This window comes from Vulpes lagopus, chromosome 24, assembly GCF_018345385.1.
Source record: "Vulpes lagopus strain Blue_001 chromosome 24, ASM1834538v1, whole genome shotgun sequence".
Classification (NCBI taxonomy): Eukaryota; Metazoa; Chordata; class Mammalia; order Carnivora; family Canidae; genus Vulpes; species Vulpes lagopus.
In genome coordinates this window covers 18,248,606-18,259,726 of record NC_054847.1, presented here as the reverse complement: position 1 = coordinate 18,259,726, position 11,121 = coordinate 18,248,606, and the positions used below count along the sequence as shown (strand labels likewise).

The following is an 11,121-nucleotide window of genomic DNA, read 5'->3' as shown; positions in this document are numbered from 1 at the left end:
GTGAGCTTCTGAGTTTCTTTTAGCATCAACTCATAATGGGACAGGGGATCTGGCCGCCTCACAAAGGCCCTGAGGCTAGCCTCTGCTGATATCTTACATCTGCAGTTTTTCTGTTGCTGATGACATGTGGAGAACCCAACTTTTGCAGCTGCCTGAGGTAGCTGTGGATGTATTGGCTTTGACTCTTCTCAAGCCACTCAGGCACTGTGGTTCTCCTGAGGCCTGTGTTTCCACACTATTCACAGGCTGCAGGTCCTTCCTGGTGGGATCAGAAAAAACAATGGCTTAGCTTGGGTGAGGGTTCAGACACCTATTTTGTTGTCAGCTCAGATGACAATTATTAATTACTGCTGGCACCACGGCAAACACTTTTTGTGTTCTAGATTCACAAACACATACCTAATATATTCATGTTCTTCATGGACCAAGGGCCTAAAAACATTAAGCCATATTCTCATTTTTTTAATACAGTAGCAAAAGTGGACAAAAAAAAAAGTGGTCACTTATAAAGTGACCTCTATCATTCCCAAAGAAGGACTACTGGAGCTGCTATTATTGGCATAGTTAAGAATGGCCTGTTTTGGGATCCCTGGGTGGCTCAGTGGTTTAGTGACTGTCTTCAGCCCAGGGTGTGATCCTGGAGTCCCAGGGTCGAGTCCCACGTCGGGCTCCTGTGTCTCTGCTTCTCTCTCTTTCTCTTGTGTGTCTCTCATGAATAAATAAATAAAATCTTAAAAAAAAAAAAAAAAAGAATGGACTGTTTTATTGGCAAAAGTACTACATGTCCCTAAATATGGTCAGTGCTCTGGGAAAATCCACAGCCAAGGCTGTGGGACATTTGAAGCTCTCTTTAGGAAGGTTTAAAGTCTGGGCCAAATCACATCTTAAAAGCTTCCTGTATGTGCTTCTTCCTCCCACCATTTTTCTGTAGGTGAAATCAGATTCTAGAGGATCAAAAAGAACAGAGGAATATAGTCCAGGGAATGTGTGCATATTTTTGTAATGTGGGCGGTTGGCAATTTCAGTAGTATTCCCATGTGACTGTCAGGGAATTGCAGGGGTGGTAGGCAGATGGCTAAGAGCTGACTTCACAATAGCTTTGCTCTGGTTTCTGACCTATTTTCTCTGGGCAGGGTAAACCAAGGGCTGAAAGAAAAAAAAGATTTTAATGTATAGTATGGTGACTACAGTTAATAATACCATATTGTATATTTGAAAATAGTTAAGAGAATATATTTTAAAAGTTATCACACATAAAGGGTGTGTGGAGGGGCTCAGTCAGTTAAGCAGCTCTTGATTTTGGTTCAAGTCATGATCTCAGGGTTGTGAGACTGAACCCTGTGACGGGTTCTGCTCTGGGCGTGGAGTCTGCTTAAGATTCGCTCTCTCCTTCTGCTGGACCCCTATGGATGCAGGTTCTCTCTCTCAAAAGAAGTTCTCATCACACAATAAAATTGATAACTCTGTGAGGTGATGGATATTAGCTAGACATTGTGATCATTTTGCAATACATATAAATATCATCATGTTGTATACCTGAAACTAATATAACATTGTATGTCAATTATATCTCAATAAAAAAAACAAAAACAAAAACAAAAACAACCCACTTACATTTACTAGGAATCTTACATATTCAGAGAATTGAAATAACCCAAAAGGTTTTAGTTTTTTTGGTCTCCATCCCCCACGTATGACTGAGTAATGATTCTTGCTGCAGTGATGGCCCTAACTGCATCCTCTCCTTTGACTCTCTCCAGTCAAACATAATAAAAATTCAATGGGCCGTGGAAATGAGGCACTTTCACGGTGCTCATTCTTACTTCTTCCTCTGTGCAAGGCTCCTTAATTTGACGATTCAAAGGCAGCTCCAACTTCCTCCAGGAGTACAATATTCAACATCAGGATGTACCAGCTTTCGGGGAGGCCTGGGATTCCCTGATATCAAGTTGGACTTTGCAAAAGCTTTAGAGTGAGTGAACATCTGCCCCAGAGTCTGGTAACACCTGTTGCTCTTGAGTTGCAAAAAACCTGTTGTTTTCTGGGCTGGAAGCAAACCAGGCTCCAGGCAAGTTCCAGATGGCAGACACTCCCACTTTTTGGGTTTCACAAGCACTTTGTGCTCAGCTAGCAAACAGAGAAAGCTTTCTATAAAGCATTTGAGATAACCTGGACAATTGGTTGCTCAATGTATCCGCTAAAACCACAGATTCTTTATCCAGCTAAACATAATGTTCTCTTTTTAAAAAGTTGTCTGACTTTAAGTATATTTATACTCAAAACTGTCTTTAGTTGATTGGTATTAACTTTATGATAGAACAAAATGACATGAATCATACCCACAGGAATCACTCCCACTGAGAAAGCGATGCTTTGTAGGACTTTCATAAAATGAGTGTGTTTACTGTCTACCATCTTTTGTAAATCTAAAATTGAAATATTTAAGACAGGTTAAGTCTTCAATACTGATTAAAAAGGTGTTTTTTAATTTACAAAAGACAAAATGGGTCTATATTTGTAAACATTTATTCTCTTGAACTGAAAAAGGCTTGCATCAGCACACATTGTACAGCCTTGCAAATTACACAGAAATTGAAAAAAAGGTTCCTTGTTCATAAGTGCAATGAATCTTTGATGTCCAGTGATCCGCTGCAAACAATGAAAACAAATTTTAAACCACTTAAGAAGTTTCCAGCACTCATCAAATGCATTTCCTTAGGTGACAAGAAATCCACAAGGAGGGGAATGCAAATTAGTGGCATTTAGTTATCAGAGGGACACTTAAAAAAAAAAAAAGTGGAAGTATTTTCCTGCTTAAAATGATTCCTATTCCCCTTTGAATCTAAGTGGTTTGATTAAGAAGTGTTAAGAACATAATTTACTTTACACTTAATGTTCATACTACCTGAATGAATAAGAAAAGGACCCTACAAGGGAGCTCTGTATTTTCTGAAACTTGTTTGTGTTTAGAGATACAGGGGAAGAGTAATCTTCTATTTGTGGGCTCTCTTTAGGCACCCTCCAGGCCCCTAAAAAGACAGTACATGGTTTTGACTTGGTTATTCCACTCCTGCATTCTTTTCCCCCCAAATTCTATGTTGGGTCACATTGTGCTGGCTGCAAAAAAGAAATACAGGTTGCAACTGGTTGTAATCACTTTGAAGAATAATTTGCTGTACAATAGAGCTTTGGATCTGATACAAGAATTCAGAAATATAAAACAAAATAACTATAAAAGTTAGGAGGCATTTGAACAGCATTTCCTCAGAAAAAGCTGCTAACTCTGTATCATTCCGATGTGGATTCCTAAAGTCATTTGGGGTGAAATGTGTAATTCTCCCCTTTTGCTGGATCACTGGCCTGTCTTCAAAAGCTATAACGCCATGACCACACGTCCTAGGAGTCTCTATCATGTTAACAGAAGCTCCAAATACCAAGCCAATTAAAGATGGGTGAGGACAGGGGAATCATAAAGGCCAAGGGTCCGGGGTGGCTCTGTTACTGAGAACTTGCCCTTTCCAGAATGTGAAAGTCATAGTGCTTCTTGCTTGTTCTCAGCTTAAACTTGTTAACCGAGTTAATTTGTTTCTTCAATGCATTCTGTGCAGCTGAAATGGAGGGGAATGTGGCTAAGACGGTATATGTGGAGGCCAAGTCACTGGGCTTAGAGCGTTCAGGGTTGACGGCGTTGTCCCCGCTGCCACAGCAGAGCGGGTGACGACGCAGCTGGGGCTGGGATTGAGGGTCCCGGAGCCACCGGATCTTGGCGCCAATTTTAAAGAGTTCCCCAAAAAGCTTCTCCGCTTCCATGCGAGTTATTCCATCTGGTAGTTCAGTAATTTCCAAGACCTTCCCAACAACTAGAATGGAAAAGGTATAGAATTACTAATCCCTGTTACCAAAATGGTGGGCAGAAAATACTAAAGGCCCAAATATGATGTAAGAAATGAATGGGATTTTGTGAAGCCATTCAAACCCACAAAAATATAATTACGGCCATCTTTTAAATCATTCCTACTGATCCCTAAGGCAGGGGGTATAGAGCTATTGGTACTGAACTACCCACCTCAGTCTTCCCTGATCGCCGTACATAGAAAATACAGCATTGTATAGTAGATCCTCTTAGGTGTGTGATCTTGGGCTGTTTCCCAAACTTCCCATTCTCATTGTAAAATAAACATAACAGCACTTGCTGTAGCCACCCAAGGCTGTGGAGTACATAATTGAAAGTGCTCTGCCATAGAAAGGCAGTTATTTGTTCATCAGACTATGTCTATGTGGGTGTACGGACTACTTCCTTTCTCCACAAATACAGAGGCAAAGAATATCATTCTATCTGTTCCTTTCACACAGAACTTTCCTTTGGTCCCTGCATCCCTCCTAAATCCACCAGTACCTTACTGCACTCTGAAATCTGAAATGAGACAATTAAAATAACACATTTTAGGAGCCCTACATTATAGATGGCCTAAGTTCCTGTAATGTTGTGAAGGACTTTAGGAAGCAGAGAACCCATTTCTGTTTAAAGACTGCTGAACTGGTCAACAGTTTGTAGAACCACATCCAACTGCCTCTCAGGGACATACCTGCTTCTCCTGCACCAAGGTCAGTGGATGCAGCTTTTTTAGCTTGTTTCCTTCCTCGATTTCCATGCCTATTGCCAGATTGACCCTGAAGACCCACAAACAGATGAAAAATAAGGTTAAGAATGTTGAAAAATGTGTGACTGTAATGTTTAAACACTTAACACCCAAAGATACTCAGTCTGGGTTTTGTACTTCAACAGAAAAAAATCCAATCCCAGTCCCTGTGCAATGGCATTCCTGTCCCTCACTATGACCAGACACTTGTCTTGCATAAGCAAGGGTGCCCTAATGCCTCAGCCACACCTTCCCCCACCCCTCACTTTTGGACAGCACTAGTGCATGACTGCTCAAGCAAACAGCACACCACCATCTCCCTTGTTTGCTCATAGGGGGGCCAGACCCAGGCTCAATGCAGCCAGACAACACTGATAAATTCGCTGGCTGAGGTACACAGGTCTCCCTTGTGTAGTGCCAACAGGTGGACCCAGGGCCCGCTACACTCTCTGCAACACAAGTATGATGTTCTGCCAACAAAGCCTAGGTCGTCAGACCGCGAGCTTTTACACCTGTTGGGTTGGAATGTGTCCGTGCAGAACAGCAGGAGGGTTGTACTGCAGAGGCTGGCCAAGTAATGGATATCTGGCATCTCCTGAAAGTCAATAAAAAAACATCTTTACATTTTTCTCTGCTCAGGTATAAAAGTACTTCCCAAAATTTTCTAAAATGTCCAAGAGTTAAGATGCGTAGGGGAAACACATTTGGTAGAATAAAAAAGTGTAGGTCCTGACATATTTTTAAAAAGAATTAAAAATTTCCGTTTTCCCTTTAAAGAGCTGGGGTAAACTTCTGAGAGGTGTAAGGACAAATAACAGTGGCTATGGAGGAAGGAAAGTGGTGGGAACTATGTAGACGGGATAGGATGGAGAGAAACTTCCCTAATTTACATTAACATTCCATATGCGATCCTCCAAAATAACTGTAATACACATTCCCCGAATTGAGATGCTAAAATCCACATTTTCTATGATGATTAAAAATTAATATACCTTACATTTTAGGAAAAGAAAAAAATCCTGGAAAAACAGTAAGCTCTCTACTTCTCTAAGGTCACTACTTTTTTTGAAAAATACTTTTTTAAAAAGGATTTTATTTATTTATTCATGAGACACACACAGAGAGAGGCAGAGACAGATCCCAGGGTCCTGGGATCGAGTCCTGCATCGGGTTCCCTGCAGGGAGCCTGCTTCTCCCTTTGCCTATGTCTCTGCCTCTTTCTCTGTGTCTCTCACGAATGAATAAATAAATCTTAAAAAAAAAAAAAAAATCTTTAAAAAAAAAAGGGACGCCTTTCTGAAATAAATAAATAAATCTTAAAAAAATTTTTTTAAATTCTCATTTTATTTTATCCATAAGCTCCCCAATTCAGCATATTCAGTATTTGGAGAGGGATTATGCACAGGTGCTAGAAAAGCACTTCAGGGAATCATATATCCCTTCTCTTGAAAGCTTCGTAACAGAAAAGCAAGGTGTGGACCTTCCCCTACTCCATGGAGCTCTTTTCAGATGAACAGTGTGAAGGTGCTAGGCCAGCTCCCTGGCAGGACAGATTTGCTCCTTCCCCAGCACTATTTGAAGGGCAGATATGCCATGATGGCTTAACGTCGAGATCAGAGAAGCATGAAGATGCATACAAAACAATTGCAAGAAAGTCAGAGTTAAGTTTAGGCCTATGGAGCAGTATTCTTTTGAAATACAGAGATGAACTATAGACAGCAGTAATCAAAATAAAATAAGGTGGATATATATGTTGTAGTGCAAGTCTGCATAGACATGCTTTCATTTTTCTTGGGTAAATACCTAGAAGTGGATTTGCTGCATTGCAAAATAAGTGATCAGCTTTGTAAGAAACTAAAATCTTTTTCTAAAGTGGCTTTAAAATTTTACACCTCTACACCAATGTGCAAGAATTTGAACTGTTCTGTAACTTCACCTCCATGCAGTGGTGTTAATCTTTTTGATTATGTCCATGCTAGTGGGGCAAAGTGATACGTCACTTGGATTTTTATATTCCTTTCCCTAATGAATAATAAATGATGTTGAGCACCTTCTCAAAGATTTACTAGACATTTGTGTATCTTCTTTTTTGAAATGCCTATATAACTTTTTTTTAATTAAAAATATTTTTTTTTAAATTAAGTAATCTCTATGCTCAGCATGTGGCTCAAACTCATGACCCCAAGATCAAGAGTCACATGCTCTACAAACTGAGCCAGCCAAGTGCTGCCTGCCTCCCCAACCTTTTTAAATGGGAGTATAGTTGACACACAATGCTACATTAGTCTCAGGTGTACAACACAGTGGTTAGACAAGTTATATGTTATGCTACACCAATCACAAGTGTAGCTACTGTCTGTCTCCGTACAATGCTATTATAATACAACGAGTATATTCCCTATGCTGTACTTCCTATCCCTGTGACTTATTCATTCCATAACTGGAAGTTTGTATCTCCCACTCCTCTTTGCATAACCTGTTTTTTAAAATCATTCACTGTACTGTGAATATTTCTTCTTTTAACAATTCTTTAAAACATGATTTGTGGATAACTACATACTATTCCTTATATAGATAAACCAAATCTAATCCTCACTAATGGACATTTAGGTTGTTTTGCATTTTTCTGCTATAGACCAAACTCTTCTGTGGATAAATTGTTGTGTGCATTATCCTTAGGATAAATTCCAGAAAAGAAAATCAATATTTTCCATATTATTTTATAATCATCCATTTGCTATTTGTTCCTCCAACTAGACTGAGAGGGTCAGTGAGGATGAGGACTTCACCTTATTTATTTCTGTATGTCACGGGCACAATGAGGCCCTCAATGAAGCCTCAATAATAAGTTGAATACACTTTTGAATAAACTCTTGATATACACTACTGTAATAAAGACAATAGAAATAAAAAACAAATTTATGGATTTATAGCATCATGCATTACTACTATAGAGAAACGGAGTCTAAGGCTAGTAAGTTAAAGTCATTTTAACTCTAACACATAAGTAATTATTGAATGGAAGTAATTACTAAGATAGTAATCATTAACTAGTGATGAAACACTAAGGTTAAGAGAGTATACGGTAATAAACAAATATGCCCAGGGCTCGAAGATGAAAATGCAGTCCTGTGGAGAACTGAAAGCAGTACCAAAGGAAATCACAAAGTGTGATTGGGAAGGGATGTCTTTTATCTTCAATTTTTAAAAAAAATTTTAATTCCAGTGTAGTTAACATACAGTGTTACATGAGTTTCAGAGGTACAATACAGTGATTCAACAGTTCCATCCAACATCCAGGGGAAGGGATGCCCTAGAGTCCTCTGAGGCTGTGACTAGTTTCGTGCACTTACCTTGCCCCGGTACGAAAGGTCTAGAAAACTGAGGTATGATGGAAAGGGGTGGTCCAGAGGGACGGACAGTTTTCAGAGTGGTCAGCTGAGCTGGTGCTGGCGACTGAGCTGGTGAAATAATGGGACTACTGAGTTGAGGGCTGTGCTGTAATCATATCAAAAAAATTGGTTAGCATTTTAGCCACTTTCTTGCAAATTAACTTTTGAACAAAATTTCTTATTTTTTTGGATTACAAATACGTACTTGTTTTTTAAAAAATCATAACATAAAAATTTATAATTTTCAACTCCAAAAGATAAACACTGGAACAGATTGTTTCTATGTATATGCATTCATACGTCTATGTTTCACAAAAATAGAAGTAGACTATACATCGTATTTTTGAATCTTGACTTTTGTATCTGGGTAGTAACATTCTCCATAAGAAAAAATACACATTTATCGCATTCTTTTTGTCATGTTAAACTATTTAATATATATTTATTTAAGATATATTTTATTTATTTATTCATGAGAGATACAGAGAGAGACTGAGAGGCAGAGACAAAGGCAGAGGGAGAAGCAGGCTCCAAGCAGGGAGCCTGACGTGGGACTCAATCCTGGGTCTCCAGGATCACGCTCTGTGCTTCGAAGGTGGCGCTAAACTGCTGAGCCACCCAGCCTGCCCCTAACATTTCATTTTTAAACAACTTATCCCTAAAGAAGTTACCAAATATATTACAAAGAATTCTCAGATTTCTCAAATATTATTTTCTTATATTTTTATATAATTCTCCCTGTATATTTTCAAATCTTTACCTCTTTCTATATATATTGTATATACTGATTTTTTTTCCAAACTATTTGAGAATGAGTTGCTTACAATATGTCATCCCTAAATAACTTAGTGTCTTTTTCCTAAAAACAAGGACATTTTATATAAGTAAGAGTCAAATCGTCAAAATCTATATAAATGTGATATATAAAAAAAATGTGATATATGCAGTGGAGTTGTTTAGGAACATTTGAAATAAGGATGTTTCTAAGAAAAGTCCTAGAAAAAAAAAAAAAAAGGATCAAAATCAGGCACTTAACAATATAGCAATATTATGTAATCTGTGATTTATTCAGATTTTACCAATTGTTCTACTAACATACCTTATAGCAAAACAACAAAAAAACCTTTGAAAAACCAAAAAAAAAAAAAAAACCCCCAAAAAACCCAAAAACCAAAACCAAAACCAAAAAAAAAAAACAAAATCAAAAAACAACAAAAATCCAAAAACCCAAACAAAAAACCTCCCTTTCTAGTCCAGAATCAAAAGGTGCATTTAGTTGTCATTGTGTCTTTCATCTTTTCTTTTCCTTTCTTTTTTGAAGTAGTGCAGGGCTGGAACTCAATTCATAGCCCTGAGATCAAGACCTGAGCTGAAATCAAGAGTTGGATGCTTAACTGACTGAGCCACCCAGGTGTCCCTTTTTCTTTTAAATCTGGAACAGAGTCTTAAGTCTTTTTTTTCTCTCATGACTTTGGCCTTTTTGAAGATCAGTTTCTGAAGGTCATTTTGATTATCAGTTATTTTGCAGAATGTCCCTCAATTTGAATTTGCTGCTGCTTCCTCATTCCCAAATTCATAATATACATTTGGGTAAGCAGTGCTACAGAAGGGATATGGTGTCTTCTCACTGTACTGTGAGAGGAACCTGAGGTCCACATGTCAACACAGTCCTGGTGAGGTACACTTCCCATCACTTGGGTAAGGTGGTGTCTGCCAGGTTCCTTTGTTGTGAGGTTATTATTTTTTTCTAAGGGTCTTAGGAGGAGATCATATTATCTGTAAACAGAAAATTTTACTTCTTCCTTTGCAATTTGAATGCTTTTTATTTCTTTTTCTTGTCTAATGGCTCTAGGTAGAACTTCGAGGACAATGCTGGCTGACATGCATCTTTTAAAATCTGTTAAGAATAAACTTAACAGTCGGGATCCCTGGGTGGTTCAGTGGTTTAGCGCCTGCCTTTGGCTCAGGGCGTGATCCTGGAGTCCCGGGATCGAGTCCTGCGTTGGGCTCCCTGCATGGAGTCTGCTTCTCCCTCTGCCTGTGTCTCTGCCTCTCTCCATCTCTCTCATGAATAAATGAATAAAATCTTAAAAAAAAAAAGAAAAAAGAATGAACTTGTAGCCTAACATATAGATAGATGGTCTATCCAGGGATATGTCCCTGTACTCAGAAAGACTATGCATGCTATTGTCAGGTAGAGTGTTCTTTACACATGACGGATGTAGTTAATTCTCCATTTCTTCACTTAACTCTTGCCTGATTGTGGCATCCATTATTGAGAATGGGGCACTAAAGTTTCCAAGTATTATGTGACGGTCTTTTATCAGGTAAGCAATTATTAGGTTCATATAATCAGGTTTATAACAATTATACCTTCTTGCTGTATTGAATTTTTGTATCTCGAAAATTTTTTGGATCTAGAGTCTTAACTTTGTTTACTGTTAGCAATAACAACCCCTATTCTCTTCTGGTTACTATTTTCATGGAATATCTTTTTGCATTCTTTCATTTTCAATTCATTTGTGTCGTTGGACTTAAAGTAAGTCTCTTATAGACAGCATAGTTAGATCAGGTGGTTTTACCCATTCTGCCAATCTCTGTCTTTACAGTTAAAATAACGACTGATAAACAGAGACTTACCTTTGTCATTTTGCTGTTTTCTATATGCCTTCCAGCTTCTTCCCACACATTTCCTGCATTACTGTCTTTTGGTTTTACTCAAGTTTTTGTAGTAAAATGTTTAAATTCCTTTCTCATTTCCTTCTGTATATATTCCCTAGGTTTTTTCTTTTTGGTTGGGGGGGGGGGCGCTTACCTTAGGTATTACACCTAACATCTAAAGTAATAACACTCTAATTTGAATTTATACTAGTCTAACTTCAATAACACTCCACTCCTTTATAGCTTGGTCCCCACAACTTTTGTTTGCTGACCTTTATACATTGTGTGCCCCAAAACATAAACTACTAATTATTTTTCTTTTTTTTTAAGAACGATTTTATTTTTTTATTTTTATTTTTATTTTATTTTTATTTTTTTTCGATTTTATTTTTTTAAAAGATTTTTATTTATTCATGAAAAAGAGAGAG

The 11,121-nt window shown here is 38.1% G+C and overlaps 1 protein-coding gene across 10 annotated transcripts in view; it reads right to left on the bottom strand.

Moving 5' to 3' along the window:
* Positions 1-2,508: 2,508 nt before the first annotated feature.
* R3HDM1 (R3H domain containing 1) overlaps positions 2,509-11,121 on the bottom strand; it is a 201,184-nt gene continuing 192,571 nt past the window's right edge. For all 10 annotated transcript variants that reach the window (XM_041739510.1, XM_041739515.1, XM_041739507.1 and 7 more), the window contains 4 exons: positions 7,994-8,138; positions 5,153-5,235; positions 4,587-4,671; positions 2,509-3,860 (listed from right to left, as the gene is read on the bottom strand). In XM_041739510.1, the coding sequence (XP_041595444.1) occupies positions 3,499-3,860; positions 4,587-4,671; positions 5,153-5,235; positions 7,994-8,138 (675 nt within the window). In that variant the 3' untranslated portion in view covers positions 2,509-3,498. The remainder of the gene's footprint in view (positions 3,861-4,586; positions 4,672-5,152; positions 5,236-7,993; positions 8,139-11,121) is intronic.